The sequence below is a fragment of the Plutella xylostella genome, chromosome 13 (genome assembly GCF_932276165.1).
Source record: "Plutella xylostella chromosome 13, ilPluXylo3.1, whole genome shotgun sequence".
NCBI classification, from domain to species: Eukaryota; Metazoa; Arthropoda; class Insecta; order Lepidoptera; family Plutellidae; genus Plutella; species Plutella xylostella.
This window is the reverse complement of record NC_063993.1, coordinates 9,785,159-9,804,680: the sequence shown is the minus strand read 5'-3', so window position 1 is coordinate 9,804,680 and position 19,522 is coordinate 9,785,159. Positions and strand designations below refer to the sequence as shown.

General features: G+C 42.8%; 1 protein-coding gene across 1 annotated transcript in view; it reads right to left on the bottom strand.

Moving 5' to 3' along the window:
• Window positions 1–19,522, bottom strand: part of LOC105385264 (MAP kinase-activating death domain protein) — a 71,943-nt gene that overhangs the window by 6,827 nt on the left and 45,594 nt on the right. Inside the window, exons 13-36 of the mRNA XM_048625050.1 lie at window positions 19,033–19,246; window positions 18,469–18,627; window positions 17,700–17,833; window positions 17,340–17,416; window positions 16,916–17,017; window positions 16,521–16,612; window positions 16,005–16,166; window positions 15,484–15,636; window positions 13,606–13,737; window positions 12,520–12,573; window positions 10,456–10,656; window positions 9,903–10,074; window positions 9,344–9,552; window positions 7,808–7,966; window positions 7,255–7,438; window positions 6,597–6,724; window positions 5,708–5,827; window positions 4,269–4,422; window positions 3,614–3,951; window positions 2,987–3,128; window positions 2,412–2,539; window positions 1,714–1,839; window positions 1,054–1,095; window positions 190–198 (exon numbers count right to left, since the gene is read on the bottom strand). Of these exons, the coding sequence (XP_048481007.1) occupies window positions 190–198; window positions 1,054–1,095; window positions 1,714–1,839; window positions 2,412–2,539; window positions 2,987–3,128; window positions 3,614–3,951; window positions 4,269–4,422; window positions 5,708–5,827; window positions 6,597–6,724; window positions 7,255–7,438; window positions 7,808–7,966; window positions 9,344–9,552; window positions 9,903–10,074; window positions 10,456–10,656; window positions 12,520–12,573; window positions 13,606–13,737; window positions 15,484–15,636; window positions 16,005–16,166; window positions 16,521–16,612; window positions 16,916–17,017; window positions 17,340–17,416; window positions 17,700–17,833; window positions 18,469–18,627; window positions 19,033–19,246 (3,391 nt within the window). The remainder of the gene's footprint in view (window positions 1–189; window positions 199–1,053; window positions 1,096–1,713; window positions 1,840–2,411; window positions 2,540–2,986; window positions 3,129–3,613; window positions 3,952–4,268; window positions 4,423–5,707; window positions 5,828–6,596; window positions 6,725–7,254; window positions 7,439–7,807; window positions 7,967–9,343; window positions 9,553–9,902; window positions 10,075–10,455; window positions 10,657–12,519; window positions 12,574–13,605; window positions 13,738–15,483; window positions 15,637–16,004; window positions 16,167–16,520; window positions 16,613–16,915; window positions 17,018–17,339; window positions 17,417–17,699; window positions 17,834–18,468; window positions 18,628–19,032; window positions 19,247–19,522) is intronic.

Below are 19,522 nucleotides of genomic sequence, written 5' to 3'. Positions count from 1 at the left end.
TGCGGGGTGCGGGGGGAGGCGGCGGTCCGAGCCGGAACTTGTGAGATGGCGGTGAGTCGCCGGTGAGTCGCCGACACCCGACACTAACAACGCTAACGGACGGCTAAACAACCTTCAAGCCTCAAAACTACAGGTAAAGCCCTACGACGACGCTAGAACCCGGTGACATTACTATAAACCACTTGGTACCTCGAAATCCTGGCGTGGCGGCGTGTGCGGGAGAGAAGAACAGAAAACAAGAGATTAGTTGATGCCCGGCGGGGCCCCGACGCAAGGACCATCTCAAAAGTTCCCCGGCCCCCGCCCCCGGGCCGACCCACACCCGGCCCCCGGCCCCCGGGTGACCCCCGGCCCGGCCCCGGCCCGCGGGACGCGTCAGGCAACAAATAGCACATGCAGACTCATGGACACGTCAATCAGATGGACAACGGTTAGTATAATCTTAAAATAGTATATATAAAAACTTCTAGCTATTACATCGAGGTAGTAATAGAGAAAGTTAGGTCGAAAATAGTGTTTGGAATGTAATCTATTTTACGTGGTAACAAACTGAATCGAACGCGAATACGCGGTTTAGTAAAAAGAGTATTAGTTAAAAAGAATACGTTAAAAATCGATGGTTGAATATCAGGAAGAGACTGAGAAGAAAATCTATAGGAAAGTTTGAGTGGTCCTTGCATCCGGTGAATGTATGGATGGAGAGATTGTGACGGTCGGGGGCTTCGATTTAATTATTTTATTAATTACTGGGATATTAGCTGCCTCGCGGGAGCCAGGCGGGCGACACGGCCGCGCCTCGGCGATACGGTCGCGCATTTCATCCAATACTTTCGAGACGTTACCCGTTACAAGCATGAACACTGACACACACCTTACCTGAGTCAAATAGCATGATCATACCAAAACTATAGACTTAATAAATTGATAAATGATAATAATCATAGGTAACTAAGTAAATAATTCAAGAAATAAAAGGAGTAGTTTTGGTATATCGTGATAAAGTAACATAGAGAGAAGCGACAACATCCAGATGTGCGAGCAGGCGGTACGTACCTTGCTGTGGTGGAACAGCAGCCCCACTCCCTCCATGCACACCTGGAACATACAATATTTTAATTTAATTATAAACCTAGTGCAGTGTGGGATAATCATGCTTGGGCAGCAAGGTTCCGCAATGACTATAATAAAAACTCCGATGCCTTAGATATTAGTTCTCCCATTTACTTTAATAACTGCGAAGTGGAAGGGGTGGACTTAAACAGCAGTCTCCTCAACACACGAGCGGCTATAAAAATGATTGCTTCTCCATTTTTGGTCAGGTTTTGCGGTTCATTGACTGGTGAAGGTGCGCTAGCTATCCCACATATAAGAGTATTCAGTATATCCAGCTCACGCCACTTCTTAATGCAATAGTAGGATACTGACGGTGAGCAGCCTGTATACACAGGATGTATTTCCAAAAGTCATAGAACAAAATTTTGCTCAGATGACTAGACTTGTTATGTTCAGACCCCCAGAGTGACCTCCTTTCGGCTTACTACTCTTGTAACACCCTGTATAAGCATACAATAGACACCTGTATGAGCGCGCCCTCGCCGCTGCTGAGGTCCTGCACGGGGAACTCGCCGCCCAGCTCGGCCGCGTGCTGCCGCCGCCCGCCCTTCTCCATCGCCTCCTTGATGCAGTAGTACAACACCCTGTATGTGACAGTACCTGTATGAGCGCGCCCTCGCCGCTGCTGAGGTCCTGCACGGGGAACTCGCCGCCCAGCTCGGCCGCATGCTGCCGCCGCCCACCCTTCTCCATCGCCTCCTTGATGCAGTAGTACAGCGCTTTGCACTGCGGAGTGGGAGAGAGATGGGTTATTTATGTATCTGTCGCGTCTGAATGTTTGTACGTGGCTGCAACAATTTTATTCCTCAGATAACATTTATCTGCCTTTTACACATAACCGCAAAACTTAAGGACTGATTTACCGACTTTGGAAAAAAGCTTATTTTAAGGTCACCGAATACATAACCGTAACGTAAAGAGCTTGCCTTTTTATCTTCTGTCTAACAGTAGAACGCGAGCTCGCGAACGCCTTCGCGCCAGGCGTAAACTGCATACCTACGTGTGTGGAAAGCATTTGTACTTAAAAAATACTTTTACTATGTATTTCCCAATCTAACTACATCTTAACCCGTCACCCGCTCACCTTCTTAGTATAGTACTTGTGCAGCTGCGTCTGGCCTCCGCACTTGCGCCACAGACACAGCACGCGGATCTTGTTACTCTACATCTGTCTCATTGTGTTTGCTAAACTACATACAAGCTTTTACTATCTATTTCCCAAGCTAACTGTATTAACCCCTGAACCGCCCATCTTAACCCTTCGACCGCTCAATCTTAACCCGTCACCCAGCACTCACCTTCTTAGTATAGTACTTGTGAAGCTGCGTCTGGCCGCCACACTTGCGCCACAGACACAGCACGCGGATCTTGGGGCTGTACGTCATGTTCACGAGACGCTCGTACCACCAGCGCTCCACGATCGTGCCTGGAATTGTGAGGTTAGGTAGGTTAGTTGGGTTTCTATAGAAGTACGATGGGAAATCCTGTTCATAGTCAGGTAACTCAGGAAGAGGATGAATGATGGATTTCGACACTGACGCCGTGGAGACACTACGAGCAAGAACCATTACACGGGTTCTTTATCGACGTCGATAAACTCGTTAAAAGCGCGTTCCACTAATGACAGCATCATATTTATGGCGAATCGCGATAAAAAGCCGTTTATCTACGTCGATAACGAACCCGTTTAGCGACAGCAAATCTCCAGGGTCTCTCCTGGAAGCTGGAAGTAGTACATAACCTAGTTCATCTTCGGCCTTTCTGGCTGGGACTAGCGCTCTTTGTTATGTTTTTTTTTATAAATTTCTTTTAGAATTCTATTTTTTCTTTGATATTCGTATTTTCAGTTATTCGTATCACAACACTATATCACCTTGCGTAGACCGCAGTATGAGCCCGTCGTCCCGCACCTCCAAGAACCGCAGGGCTCCGCTGGCGTCCGCCTCGTGGACCGTGAACGACTGTCGCCGCAGCAGGCGGGACCCGAGCGGCTTGAGGTCTATGTCGTTGCCGTGCTGCGAAATCATTTTGACACACATTACATATAAATACATTTATTAAATAAGGTAGGTATATGTGTGGCTCACACCGCCATCGTAGCTCAAGCTACACATGGAAATTCATTGATACATGCACTGGGAACGATTATCGCCGGAGTAGCTGGGACTCGAGAGCTTGAGGTCTATGTCGTTGCCGTGCTGTGCATTCAGTGATACAAACATTACATGTGACTTGCCACATGGGGGTAAGTTTATGTAAATTTAATTATACAAAAAACATTACATACTTTCATTTCATACAAACATTACGTTTATGACGATTGTACATTTTTATGAGCTAGATGATAGTCGCACTGTTACATAAAATACAAACATGACGTTCATAGATAACATTTTGTTATCTAAATAGGAGTCTTCATTTTGATTTCAAAAGCTCGCTGCCATATATTATGTGTACCTACCATAAGGTTTCATAAAGATAAATGTAAAAAATAACATACCAAAGTATGCACCACATCCAGCAAATGGTTGACTTCTTGACTGTAGATCAATCCAATATGACTTTTAGCCAACAACCTCCTCACTTTATTCCTCACAATATCCGAGTTGACTCCAAACATCACGAGCGCCGCTGTCAAATTATACAGAGCTGTGGAAAGCAGTCTGTCCTCTTCATGCTCAAGGCGTTTTCTCTCCGCCTCGCTCAGACACTTGTACCGTTCCATCATCTCGTTGGCTCCTTGGTCCATGCCGATCATGTCTCGCTCTTGGCTGACCGCGTCTAGGAACGCGTCCTCCCAGAACTGCATTTGGTCCCAGAGGTTGGAACGTTCTTTGCCTGGTGGGAAAAGATTGAAACTTATGTTATCACGGTTATGGATCACGCTGTAAAATCAAGGCAATTTTAATAAATAACTTTTTACAGATGTGGAATTCGTTTTGTTGATATATTTCTTTACTAGATCTTAGTGCCTTGCAGCCCGCTGGACAAACGATAGGTGGCTAAAGCAACTGGATGTAGAAGGTTGAGGATAGAGTGTTCTGATGCTTCAGAGGATTTCAAATGCGTCTTGACATTCTAATCAAAACCGGATTTTTATTATTTTTCTTTTATATTCTCCTTACTTTAACAACCATCTATTTTCACACACTAACCAATAAGCCCCTGGAACAGATAGGTCCTGGCGGTCTCAGGCGAGGTAACGGGCGAGGTGACGGGAGCGCCCTCTGACGGCCGCGCGCTCATTGAAGACTTGGATGACCAGACGCTGGACGATCGAGGCTTGGTGGTGGACCCGGCGCGCGGCAGCTGAAGGGTTAAGACGGTGTGTTGGTTGGGGGTTTTGTGAGTTTTGGTGTAAAACACTTTTTTAATAAGTGAAAAACTACTTGTGTTGGGTCTAGGTTATGGGTTGATGCTTGGTGCTTTAGCATGATCGATTTCGGCAATGTAATAAAAATATCATTTCTATGTAAGTAAATTTAGTAGGTACCTATTCCATTATTGGAAATGCAAAAAATGTGAAAGGTTAGATATTTTATGAAACTTAGTAAATGAAAACTGAGCTATAATTTTATAATAATTAATCTTGTGATCAATAAGTATTTAAAGTGTATTGTAAAAAAATACTGTGAGTAGGTAAAGTGATAAGGTGATTACGTAAATTGCATAGTTACAATAAATAGACGACCGAATGGCGTAGTGGTTAGTGGCCCTGACTGCTATGCCGAAGGTCCCGGGTTCGATTCCCGGCTGGGGCAGATATTTGTTTAAAGACAGATATTTGTATTCGGGTCTTGGGTGTTGATATTTATATTTAGTATCTATCTATCTATGTATTTGTGTAGATATATCAGCTGTCCGACACCCATAACACAGGTTCTGCCTAGCTTGGGGTCGGATGGCCGTGTGTGAGATGTCCCCACATATTTATTATTTATTATTTATTTATTTATAGACAAAACATTCAACATTGATACGAGCACTGTGGGAGTAGGCCATGCAATCCAACATCGAAGACAAATAGCCCGAATCCGTTTATTTATTCATAATTTTGAATATCATTTATCAATGCCAATTTTTTTAAGCTCATTTCACAAGTCTGTATAGAAGCGTGTAATGAATGTGGTTGAAAATATAAGAATTTTGAGTTGAAACTAGTTGTAATGAATGCCAATCACCATCAGCGATTTGTCTACATCTCTACAGCTACGAAATGCTAAGCTTAAGTCGGTGCTGCCAACTCTTCAGTTGAATCCATTTATTTAAATGCATTGGACTATGGGTAGGCCGGTAGGTATGTTTGCAAGATTTCATCCGAAATCAAGGCAGCATCTTGCAAATTTAAATACTTACCTCTATGTTCTTTGAGATTAAAAATATACTCCTCAATTTTATTATGAGGCTAGAAAATTTTACTCAATTATTACCCAAAATGATGCACAACGTTCTATTCGAGAGAGCCAGGTGCAGCTTACTTACATCCCCCAAAGAGAATAGCCGAAAATTGACACTTTAATTTTACCCTATATTTATTTTCAAAGCCAATGTATCAATCTAGCCCTACCGCAGATGGCAGCACCGTCACACTTACATTGAGGAACAACGCGTCAGTATCGGACAGATTGGAGCGCGAGGCGCGCGGGCCGGCCAGGTGCTGGCGGTTGGTGGTGATGGAGCCCTCCTCGTCCGAACAGACCGACGACGCTCCCGCCTGCCGCAGAATTAGCCCTCACCACACAGCGCTTACGGCGAGAATTCGAGATGCACGCGTTTGGGGTTTAGGCTCTTTTGGAGCTTCACAATTTGATTAATAAAAGAAGAGGGCAATAGGGATGAAAACGCAGTTTTGTTGTAGATGGCGCCACCGTCGGTTTATCACTAAGCTTGATTCTAATTGGTTCGTTATTGTTAGGTATATGGACATTAAAGGAGTTTTGTTTTACAAACGTCCATTTTATAACAACCGTTGCCATGACAACGCACGGCAACTATACACAACAGTTATATAGCCCTTTAGATAGATCCCTTATCTGATTGATCCTTAGCATAAGCACACCCCTATTGCCCAAAGAAGTAAAAATAGGAAATTCGTGCATCTCGAATTAGCAAGGTTATAGACATAGAGACATTCACTACATTCAAATGCATAGTATTAGACATAGGGGACACTCCAGGCACTAATTACCGGATAGATATAGGTACACAGTTAATAAGTTATATACTTTATGTAATACATACTACCATTTCACCAGTTACTTTGTTAGAAAGGACAGTTGTTAGTATTTACTTTAGGTACTTATATGAAACTCTGTCATGCTCAAGAGGAATGAAATGTTCAAAATATTCATTTCATGACATGACATAGTGGATCAATCATACTTAATTACGACATAAGTCCATCATAGATATACTCTCGTTGAACCAACATGCAACATTTTACAACATAAATTCTAAAATCTATTATTATTTTTTCTACTTACATCGGAGTCGAAAGACGTGAGTTTGCTGAAAAGGAGGTTTCGTTTTTGGTTCAGCATGTCCTTAAACATTTCAGTGGTGCTTTGCTCTTCGGCCGCATCCACTTCAGGGTACTTCAGTTCTGGGATGTCTGTAGAAAGAATAACTATTTTTAGTCACATGTACCTGATGTACCACAATATGTAGGTACACATGAGTTCACCGAAATAGAAAGAATGAAAGAAAGAAACATTTATTTGACACACTGAACAATAAAAACAGAAAGAAAAAAGAAAAAGAATACTACAACAACAAAAAAAAACAGAAAATAATACAATACAAACAAACAAGGTTGCTGTCCAGAGCGTCAAAACGGCACCAGCTCAGCATGTGCTAAATAAACGAAGTATAAGAGCAAATGAAGAGTGTCAATGCTGCTATAGCAGCTCTTTGCACGTTGGGACACACTAGCTGTTACCCCAATACCGAAGTTGCTATATGTTACTGTGTATCTACCTGTCTGTCTGTTCTGTGACTTACCGGACAGCTCATCAGCAAAGCCTGCAGCTCCAGTAGTGCTATACGTAGTTGTGTATCAGTCCGACTAATGTGTCTGTGTCTAGACTCTCTCTGCTCAAATAGTGCTATACGTTACTGTGTCTGTCTATCAGTCTGACTCACCAGAATGCTCGCTCCGTGGCGTATGAGCTAGCTCGCTGCTCCAGTAGTGCGTGTGGCACATCTCTGCCAGTTGGAACACACTAGCTGTGCCCCCGAGGCCGAAGTTGCTGTAGGTATGCTCCAGTCCGTGCACTACTGCTTGTAGGACTCGCAGCATGCCCTTCCAGACCGGCTTGCTTACGTACTGAGAACAGACGAATAAAAATTATTAGGGGTTTTTTTGTAATTTCACAATACATTCAGTGCTACAGGTCTTTTCACCGCTATTACGCGCTTTAACACAGATTATACAATGATACACAGATATTACAATGCAGTTTTTAGAAGTTGATCAAAGTTTTATTAAATATGTTGTTTTATCAATTACTTACTGGTGTTATTACCGCTCTTACAGCACCGTTCAATCAAAAAACAGCTACTTTACAGTCTTAAATCGAATGACTTAGTCCGAACGAAAAGCTGGCATGTCGCTAGACACGTATCTAAAATTGTAGTACCTATCTGACATCATCTGAAGAAGACCGCTTCTAGACTAAAATGGAACATAACTCACAACGTCATCCAACTTATCGCACGGCGTGGCCTTCCTGTTGTAGTTGCGGTTGAGCTTGCTGAGCACCATGTTCCGGTAAGACTCGTCTTCCATCAGCTTCTTGAGCCGGTTGAGTTTGAGCCAGCCGACACCTTCACCCTCTAGCACGTGCTGGACCAACTGTGGGCAATAGGACAGAAAAATTGTTGAAGGTTACAAAACATTTAGAATTCGAAATAGTTGAAGGTTAAAAATATTTGGAATTCGAAATCTTCAGAGGTTATAGTAGTAGGCATATAAGATTCGTGAGGTGCTTTATCATCAGCACCAATCAATAGACATATTCCGCGGTACATAGGGCTCTTCTAAGGAGTACCAACTACAAGACTATGCTGTCATTAAACTTCCTTATCCAACATCCTACCCGCTGCTCTACGAGTATCTATAGTGGCCCATCGATCGGGATAGAAATTTGAAAGCTGATGCGGCATTCGGCCGGTTATATACCCATATCTTTCTCGACTGGAAAGCTGGAAACCACCAACACAGCACGGTTCACCCTCCAGTTCACTGGACCAACAACCTAAAGCTCCCGATATTATTATTTATTTATCGTATGGCTTTACTGGTTACATAAAATAATATTAAAATAAGAATTTATACAGATATTAAAAACGTTCTCCGTATTAGCGTTGGTCCTGTCCTGCGGCATCGCTCTCTCGTGACTCGGGGACGAGTGTCGGATGAGCGGCACCAGCCCTTTGCCCCCCTGACTATATCATCATCACCACCAGATAATAATTAACCACTACTGATAAGTCTCCTAAGAAGCGATATAAGAATCTACTATCCTTACCTTGTTTGTTAAACTCCCTACCCACTGCTTTTTTATGGTTGTCCATCAGGACGAAAAAGCTAAAAGCTGCAGTGGAAGAGTGGGCCGGTTATATCTGACGAAGAACCGATAACATTTAGGTTAGGGTATACTCAACTATTTCTCGAGTGGACGCCCTCAAGTTCGCTTTAAGATGGCAATGGTAAATAAAGAAAGAAGAAAGAAAATATATTTATTTAATAAAAACTCACATCATTAAGAAACGCCTGGTTCTCCGTATTAGCATTAGTCCTATCCTGCGGCGTCGCTCTCTCATGGCTCGGGGACGAGTGTCGGATGAGCGGAGTCCTCTGCACCAGCCCCTTGCCTCCCTGACTATATCATCATCACCACCACGCTATTATCAGCCTCTGCTGATAAGTTTCCTAAGTAGCGATATAAGACTCTGCTGTCCTTAGCATTCCTTGTCCAAACTCCTTCCTTCCTATCAGCTGCCTTGTCTATGGTTGCTAAATTAAATCCCCTACCCGGTCCTTGTCTATGGTTATCCATTGGGATAAAAGTAAATAAGCTGAAGTGGAAGTTGGCAGGCTATATACCTATATATGTCAAAGAACTAATCAGGAAGTGTTCTTGAGTGGAAACCACCAATGCAATAAGTGACGCCTTTCAGTTCGCTGGACCTCCAACTTTTAGCTTATTAAACTTAAAAACAAACTCACATCATTAAGAAACGCCTGGTTCTCCGTGTTAGCGTTGGTCCTGTCCTGCGGTGTCGCTCTCTCATGACTCGGGGACGAGTGTCGGATGAGTGGAGTCCTCTGCACCAGCCCCTTGCCTCCTTGAGAGAACGGACCGAAGGCCTGGGAGAGGTTGCTGGTGGAGCGTTGTTGTTGAGGAGAGTCGGGCGGGCGCTGCTGTTGTTGTTTACCTACGGATAGTGATGTCAAGTTAAAACTTATTTTATATCGGCTATGTAAAATTATTTACGTAAAGAGTCACACAAAGCATGGTGGTTATAGTAACCACTGTCACGTACGGAATGAAAAGCGCACCCTTAACTAAGTATGTGCTTTTGAAACCGTCGAGTATACAGAAATTTGTCTGCGACATTGTCGCGCTCCAACTGTTTTCATATAATTTGTTCATGAATGTATGTAAGATGCGCAAACGGCCCCCACTTTGATCTTCAATAGTTAATTGACTCACTGTTGCTAAAACGGCCGCCATTTTGGTTTAGCATTACCGATTTGCGACACTTATGACGTAATAATATATTACCTTTGTTCCCGAACAGGTCGCTGAGCATGCTGGAGGTGGAGGCGGCCAGGCCGTTGAGGTCGGAGCTGATGTTGGAGAAGAACTCGCGGTTGGTGGCGGCGAGCAGGCTGTGTGGTTGGAGGGCGGATGAGTCGCGCCGCGCCGGCGGGCTGGGGGACTCTAGGGAGGAGTCCTGGAGTGGAAATTGTTGTGTGTTTAGATTACGATTTAAATGTTATATAATAGGTACTTTCTTACGATTATTAAAAAAGCAAAGGGATGTGAGTTAGCCTTTCGTTTAACCTAAAAGTATTTAGTTGTTCAGAATGTCCGCCTGCTCCCCTTTCGGCTTACTATACCACTTTTAGAACAACCTGTAATACTTAATAAATTTAGGGGAAACTTGAGATATGCTTTTTTCCGCTTTGTCCTCAAACTTTTAAGAATTTAAGTTAATTAAGTCAGTCTGCAGCCCCCCTGCTATGCCACACACAACATAAGCAAATTTACCATTAAAACCCTCCGATAGACCTTGGTCTATCTAGTCTTGACTATATTATGCTTTTTGACCCACCTTCAAAAGCCCCTTCTTAGCGGCCGCCTCTTTTGCACTCTTAGTGAGATCCCCGAGCGTAGACTTGCCCACATACGTGAGATCTTCGAAGGTATTCTTGCTGACGGCCGTGGCGGTCTTGCTCGCCTCCAGGGCTGACTTGGACGCTTCGTGCATGCTCTTAGATGCTTCCTCTGCCGCTTTCTTGGCGTGGAGGGTTAACTGTGGAGTGGGGTTTGAGATGAGTTGGTGTGGAAGGGTTAGTTAAGGGTTTGGAAATGTGAAATGTACAAAGATTATGTAAATTGATTCTGTTGAGTTTAGCGACGTGATCTGGAGTGGAGACCGCGATTAGGCAAACGTAGTGGGGTGACAACTTGCGAAAGGTGTCTGGTTATGATTGGATGCAAAAAGATATATCAGTGGACTGCTATAGGCTGATGATGATGATCAGTTTAGCGATTGTAACGGTAAAAAATGTAGATGGCATTTCTAATGGCGAATCCTTTTGTGATATTTCTATTTTTTGTTCATATAGTTAGCTAGCTAGTTTTGATATTTTTTTTTAAAAGCCAACACATCTAGTGCTTTTAGTAAAATTCATCTACGTGTTGTATGCTTGCTTCGTTAGTATTATTTGTAAGCATTTCAGTTAAGTTACGTATACCTATGAAGTAAGTACCTGTATGGTCTTCTCCGTGGTAGGGGAACCAATAAAATATTTAAAACTTTTAGCTACGCTTCTATACCTTTTACACAACGTATTGGTTCCACTATCTACATACGAAGCCTAACACTAATATTAGCTATTCTATCGAAAATCAAACACTCTTATGTAGTCCAGTCAATGAATGACTCAAAATTAGGTGTAGAGTGCGTGAGCAGGTAACTAAGCGATTCCTTCAGAAACTTGTTCAGGGGGCTTAGGTTGTTAACATACCAAAAGTCCTGACTCCTAGGTGATGAGCGGGGGGAAGGAGGGGGGGATAAAGGTACGATTTTTTTGTTTTTAGCTTATATCTCGAAAATGGTGCATCGCAAAGAAATATTTTCAACTAATGAAATGGAGCTCTTAAAATTATCTAAAACTTTTATATCATATGTTTTTTTCAAATTCCTAACCGTTTTCGAGCTATTGCCCTCGGAAAAAGTTGAGATTTACGAGAAAAATTGATTCATGTCAAAACATTCATAAACATTGCATCATATTGTCTAAACCTATTCATAAACGAATAAAATGAAGAGGAAAGAAGTTGTAGATTTTTTAATTTCCTTTTAGAATATATATAGATATGCTGGTTAATGTCCAACCCACCTAAAGTTACAGCTATTTTACTTACACTTAAGCTTACTAACTCGGTGAGTTATGTCAGTGAATTTAGCAAAATTCAAGTTTAAAATAGCTGTAACTTTAGGCAGGTTGGACATTGACCAGCATATGCATATATATTCTAAAAGGGAATTAAAAAATCTACAACTTCTTTCCTTTTCATTTTATTCGTTAATGAATAGGTTTAGACAATATGATGCAATGTTTATGAATGTTTTCACATGAATGAATTTTTCTTGTAAATTTTAACTTTTTCCGAGGGTAATAGCTCGAAAACGGTTAGGAATTTGAAAAAAACATATGACATAAAAGTTTTAGATAATTTTAAGAGCTCCATTTCATTAGTTGAAAATATTTCTCTCCGGTGCACCGTTTTCGAGATATAAGATAAAAACCAAAAATTCGTACCTTTATCCCCCCCTCCTTCCCCCCGCTCATCACCTAGGAGTCAGGACTTTTGGTATGATAACAACCTAAGCCCCCTGAACAAGTTTCTGAAGGAATCGCTTAGTTACCTGCTCACGCACTCTACACCTCATTCCTTGACTGGACTATATGGTAGCAGCGTACTTAGGTACAACAATATTTTTGTAGGTAAGTACTTACCTGAAACTTTATAACGCACCAAACCAACTCATCCATCAAAACTGAATACGCCAATAAGCGTGTCTTGCAAGCAACTACTCAAGTTCTTGTATGAAATCATCTAGCTGCAGTACTAAGCTAAACCCTCTGTGACGTCACACAGTCAGTACCTGTCCGAATGGAGCGAACATTTTCTTCTCCTCGCCTTCCGACACTTTTCCTTTCTTCGATTATGTACAATAAGGGTAAGAGGAACATAAAGGTATAAATTATATATTACACAAATACAATATATCATGCTACATAGAAGGAATGGATGGCTTTACACACTTAATTAACTCATTAGGTAGGTACATCTAAAAATTCATCTTCATTATTTGAGCGAATTATAATTGCAATAAGAAACAAGACATTGTTGTGTTACTTAGGTACCTATCACGTACGCTACGTACAACAAACTGTAAAACCATCCACATTGAAACAACATTCATGGCCTCTTGCAACACGTTTCAACTCGATGTTTCATTACGAATCAAAGAAGATTACAAAGACATAATGAGGCGTTTGTTAAAAAAAAAAAAAAGTTCCTTTTTGGAGAAATAGATGGTGTTGTCTGGGGTTGTACCAACTTTCAAACCCTCAGAACACACTCAGATCACAATATGTTATTCTGTGAGGCTAACGAAATGTGAAAGTGACGTAGGTAGGTAGAATTGTAGTATTATTTTCTCTATGATGTCGATGTCACTGTTGCTTCAGCTTCAGAGAAAAGAACACTACGTGACGGCGCGGGTAGAACTATTCACAGAATACTTAGCACTATCCCAAGCCACATGCAGTCTGAGCCTCGGAAGGATGGCTCGCGCTACCACCCGACATTTAATCACAACTAGTGAGTTCTTATTCTGAGTTTAGTACTGTTTGCTCTCTATGTAATTTTTGACAGTTGGTACACTGCGTTTTCACGCCATCTATCGGCTTACCCAAAAGCTCAACTGACAGCTGTCAAGGAAAACGGCTCATTGTATGTTTATTCCATGTCAAATAAAATAAAACTTCAAATAATTAATTTACTTCACATCTTCTGCAGCTGGACTATGGGAAACGCATCGAGAAATTAGGTAATCATGATTGTAGCAGCAATGTAAATTACTAAACATACATAATATTGGAGCTTTGGAGAGAAAACCTGTTGCAAGTGGCACTCACAACACCAAAACGCACAACATTTACCCCCCCTCACCACTCCCCCGTACCTTGTCCATCTGAGCCAGCAGTCCCTCCTGGCTGCTCTGGCGAGTGGTCTCCCGCACCAGCTCCTTGGCTTGAGCCGCGAACTGTTCCAGCATGGAGCTTTGGGAGGCTTGACGGAGGACGCCGCTGCCCGTCTGAGGGGTGGGAAATATGGTTAATGTTGTATTTAAAGTACCTATAGAGTATTTTTTGACATTTATTTATTTATTTATTTACACACAGTATACATTGTAACATAACAGGAACACAAAACCCAAATCGTTACAATATTAATTTAACATATAGCACTCACTTTCATACTTCTCTCTAACATTCCTTTACATACATTCATCAGCGAACTCATTCTATCCACAAATACATCACATTCTGGTGCTTCGGCGAGCAGGGAGCCGAGCAAGTGGAGCGCGCGCGCGACGGGCGAGCACCGGTACAGGTTCGTGCGCGACGGCGGCACCGCAAACAACTTGTGGCTACGCGCCCTTAGGTACCTATCAGGTACAAACAATTTAATTGTTTTCTCAACAAGATCCATACAATCAATCTTGTTTCGGATAATGTTTAAGATGAACTTTACCAAAGCCAAATTCCTACGCAGCTCTATCGAATTGTAACCTAAATGTCCTTCCAGAAACCTAGTAGGGTACATAAACGGATAGTAAACGTGATTTTTCTTATATAAATAAGAAAAATCGACAGACAATCCAGTTGGCCAAAATTTTTCTTGCAAGCATTCCTCGATCATTTCGCCCGGGACGCCGACTTTAAATGATGCATAGTCTTGGGGATGTTTCGGTACTAGCATGGTGACTTTGTACAAGTTGCTGGTTTTAGTTTTATTTAAGTAACTTACAACACTGTCTACCGTGGTGCCGGGGCGAGCCCCCCATAAGTGAATATATTTGATGTTGTCAGCCGCAGACAGTAGGTCACTGGCCTCACCACTACATCTAACAACGGGTCGACGCTGTCTCTGGTTATGACGCTTATTTGACACCAGTTGCCAACCATTTTCAGTATCAGAGGTAGTATTTTCACCAACATTTTCCTTATTTGGCAACGGTTGCACCTGATGCACTTCCTTTGTTACAGTTTTTTGAGCAGTAGGTTTTTTCATGGATTTATTTGTTTTATTTGTTCTCCCCGGTGTTTCTGCGCTCGCGACATTATTGGTAGCAGTTGCATTTGCTTCTCGTTTCGCAGCAGCTCGAGAACGCACTTGTTTACATGCTCCAGCTGACGTTGACGGCCGTTGCTCTGTCTCGCTCGCACTCGCGGCGGTCGGCGCACTTGCCCGGTCGGGCGGTGGCACTAGCGCCGCACAGGAGGTACATTTCAGAGTACCCTCATTCCATTTCGTCACGATAGAAATTAGCACTGAGATTTGATCTTTTAACGCACTAATCTCCTGGTTTTGAGCACCAATTTTATTTTCAAGATTAGAGATGCACTGTGTTAGCGTAATGTTATCACTTTCCGACGTGTTTTGCGGCATTTTTCACCGAAACTTTAATATTTTGTCTAGAGGTAGTTCCGTTCGGCTGCGGGGTTGCCAGCCAAAAAAAAAAAAAAAAAATTGACGGTTGAGGGTAGAACGATACAAGTGTAAAATATGCAAAGCAAAAAAATATATATATTCTACTAGCTGTTCCCGCTAGCTTCGCTTCGCCTTAAAAAGTTTTCCCGTGGGAATTCCGGGATAAAAAGTAGGCTATGTTCTTTTCAGGGTCTAGACCGTATGTATACCAAATTTCATTCAAATCCGTTCAGTAGTTTTGGCGTGAAAGAGTAACAGACAGACAGACAGACAAACACAGTTACTTTAGCATTTATAATATATTAGTTGGGATTTTTGATCTTTGGCATAAGATATTTTTGCATACCTTAGACTGGTTCCCCTGTGAGTGGCTCGGGGTCAGCGCGCGCTCAGAGTCGCTGGTGCTGGAGTCGGCGACCTGCTGACGACTCACCACCGTCTTTGGAGTGGTCGTCGAGTTCGAGTCTGATTCACGGCCGAAACTGCCGCTGTCTGTGTCCTGTGGATGAAGATTGGATGAGTTGGTTAGCTAGAGTTAAGTAGAAATAATAACAGTAGAAATTGTTTTTTTAATCCACTTTTGCAGTTATTACACTCAAGTTATTTAACTCCGGAGTATTTATCTAATAAAAAAACCAGATTTGGGTTTATCGGTCAAGCAATATTTGATTTAAAATCGTCATCTATCTCGTCGTCAGACAGGGAGCTGTGCTCGGAGCTAAACGGCGAAGGCGAGCGCGGGCTCGACTATGGATTTATAGATCGGGATATTTGATTTAAAAAAATGGCTGAATATAACTCCGCTCCTATTACATCGACAGTTGCACGCCATGGCAACATAGTATAACGCATTTTGGAGCTACTTACAGTATAAGCCTTAGGTCCCTGCTCGCTATCCGCGACGACATTCGGCTCGTCGTCAGACAGAGAGCTGTGCTCGGAGCTGGACGGCGAGGGCGAGCCGGCGCGCGCTGGTGTTGGTGCTGGTTCTAGGGTGCCGTATTGTAGGGACGAGGGCGGGGAGTAGACCTGGAAATATGCAGAGTATATAGCATTTGGATGAGTGTAGCACAGGACCGTGGCACTTGGCATAACATGGAGGAGGCCTATACCCTGCAATGGGTTGACATAGGCTGATGATGATGATGATATTAGCCTTTTGAAAAAGTGGTATGGAAAGCCGAAAGGGAGTGACTCAAGGGGTCGACCTGAACCACTTTTATTGTTCTACGATTTTTGAATTGTTTTTGTTTCAAAATTTCATAAGCTGTACAATTAAAGTTTTTAGAATTACGCGCTTTTTAGCGTAGTCTATATTTAGCAATGGCAGTTTATCGCCTGTGATGATCATATAAGTATATGGATTTTTCATATAAAACTTACCGTTTTTGGGTCCAATGAAGATGAAAGTGTCATTGGAGTCATCACCACGGCGTTGTAGGTCTCTCCTATCACGTGCTGTTGATGGTTGCCACCTGAAATAACATACTCGTATTATTTATAGAAAGCACAATCAAAATACGCCTATACTTAAATTCATGATTATTAGATATGATTAGGCCTCTCCCATAAGCGTTGCAATATTACATCCCCAATTGGATGCGGAAGCATCCAACCAATACAAGCTACCTATTCAAGGTCCAGCGGGCTGAAGGGTCCCTTGCCAGATTTGTCTGTTCATGGTCTCTAAAATAACAGAGGCTGTTAATTCTCATTAAATTCACTCGCTATTCATTTCTACTTTAATGAATAGTGTGTAATGAAATCATCATGTTCACCTGGCGACAAGTCTGACGACGCCATTTCGGACACGAAGTCGCTGAGCGACGAGTATGATGAACTGGTGCTTTCCGCCGCATCTGAGTCTGAACCGCTCTCGTCTGCAACACACAATACATATTTACCTTAGTTTTATTTACCCGTAAAGGTAACAAACACAGGAGATGACTAGCGTTTGTTACCGTGGTCAAAAGATTAGCCCACGATTAGCCAGTTAGATTAGTTGTCAGGTTGTTGACAGCTCATGGTGTTTATTACTACACTCGTTGAGGTTCCATTCACCATTCATAGCGGTCAAGGAACCACAAACCGATAAGAGATAGATAGCACGAGTCCGTTCACCATCACACATTGTTTCTATATTCGCGCAGCGCGTAAACTCATCAAACTTATAATACCCTGCTTAACATTGTGTGTACTGACCAGTGGCCTGCGTCTCGAGGCGCTGCATCTGCCGCAGCGCGCCGTTGAGCGAGCTGCCGTCGTCCCACACCGGGAATCTGCGGACAAATAATTGTAATTTAGAAGTGTGATTTTGAATTTCATAAAAAAGTGCACTGTTTTTTTATGCCTTTCGACCCCTTCCGAATTTGTGTTCCTGCTATCCATCAGAAGAATCCCTTGGACAAAGACCTATGGCCAGCAGAGAGAGACTTTTAATCTTAAAACGCCTTTATAGGTATTCATAATTCATAAAGTAAGTATGCCATTCACGATGTCTCCGCACGCCTTTTGATGCGATGGACGGCGATGGGCGAGGATTTATATATCTCAAACTCCTACCTGATGGGTTCCAGCTGGTCCTGGTACCACTTGTGCTTGTCTCCGACCTGCCGCGGGTCCAGCAGGCCGGTCTGCACGCGCAGGTGTGCCACGTTGCATGGGGTTAGGGACCATTCTGCGAGGAACTCTACCGCCTGGGGAGAGAGGTGGAGGTTAGTGGGTGTTGTGTTGGAGTGGGTGGGTTTTTAATTTGGTCGGTTAATCGTTTTAATAAACAAAGTCGAGTATAGGTAGTTACATTTTTCTGAGTTAGCGAAATGAGCGAAGTCCTTAAGTGTTGGGGTCACCAGCGTATGACTGGGTTCATATATTTTGTTAACCACACTTCTATCTATGTGGAAGAAGTTCAAACGCACTCTCTGCTTCTTGTGATTCAATGATAAATGTAGGATTTGTCATTGTGGTGAAAGTTCAGATTAGTTGTCAGTCGCCGAGCACCCAGGGTGACGGGCTGACGGGACATTTATATTATAAAACTTTATAAGGACATTTTACACATCTCTTCTTACATGCAATCTCTGTTCATATCTGTTCATATAATGCATTTTTTTACAATGTGTTTGACTGTCTGCCCCTTTACAGCATTTAATTAGTTGAATATTAATATATAATTGTAGGTAATCATTTTTTATTCTATATTTGATATTATGTATGACTACTGAATTTATATGGATTTTCTTGTGATAATGCATGAAATAAATGAAAAAAAATAATCAATTAATTACTCATAACTTAACTCCTTTCAACCTAGTACTCCTCATCCACCCACCTGAGTCCTAGCGAACTTGTTCAAAAACGCCGTGGTCCTTGGCCTTGACCTCAGGAAGCTGTTGATCTGGAAGGCGACCACGGGCCGCGGGTATAGCCGCAGCGTGCGCGTGTGCTCCATGAAGTTGAGCAGAATGTTTTGGGAGTTGAAGAAACGGACCTGCGGAGTAAGGATGGTGTTAGATATGCGGTGGGTTGTTAAGGAATTACAGAAGTTTTTTTTTATATTTAATATTAATTTTATAAGAGTTTTATACAGGGATGTTGCAAAATGTGGCTTAGTATACCCTTTTTGCAACATCCTGTATAACTACACTCACAAACATACACACAGTTAATTATCAATCCTCTTTAGGATATGAGTTTATTCCAAGACTCCTCTCAGTTATTTCCCTATAATAACACCCTAGGCCCTAGAGTCTATGTGTGTGTTCAAAATTTTGAGGGCCTAGACCCATAAATATGAAAATATTGACACATAGACGGGTGGTACCTAAATGAAATTTTACGATAAAGAATCCTAAGTTTATGCATATTAGGCAACCAAAAAAAACATACAACTTACCATAGCAACCCTAGTAGCGACATCAACCGAGTCCACATCGTTCCCATATATCAGCGGATTAAACTGCTGGGGCTGCCCCTGCCTCTGCGGCGAATGCGGTGAGTGAGGCGCACTGGCCACCGACGTATGAGACGCGGTGGACACTCGGCGCGACTCCGCGGCGGAGCCGGGCAGCGAGCGGGCCGTCTCTGTCCGGGTTGGAGCGCCGTGCACTCTGGAATAGTGTGATATGTGTTGAGATGGATTTGGGATTGTGTGGACACTCGGCGCGACTCCGCGGCGGAGCCGGGCAGCGAGCGCGCGGTCTCGGTGCGGGTCGGCGCGCCGTGCACTCTGGAATAGTGTGGTGTGTGTAGAGGTGGGTTTGGGTTGAAGGGTTGTTTTGTGTTGGGTTAAATTTTGATGTTGGTTTCGGTTCGAGGTTGATAGGCTTAGGGGTAAAAAAACCGGAATACGTGTATTAGGAACGCATTTATAGTTTAAACTGTTA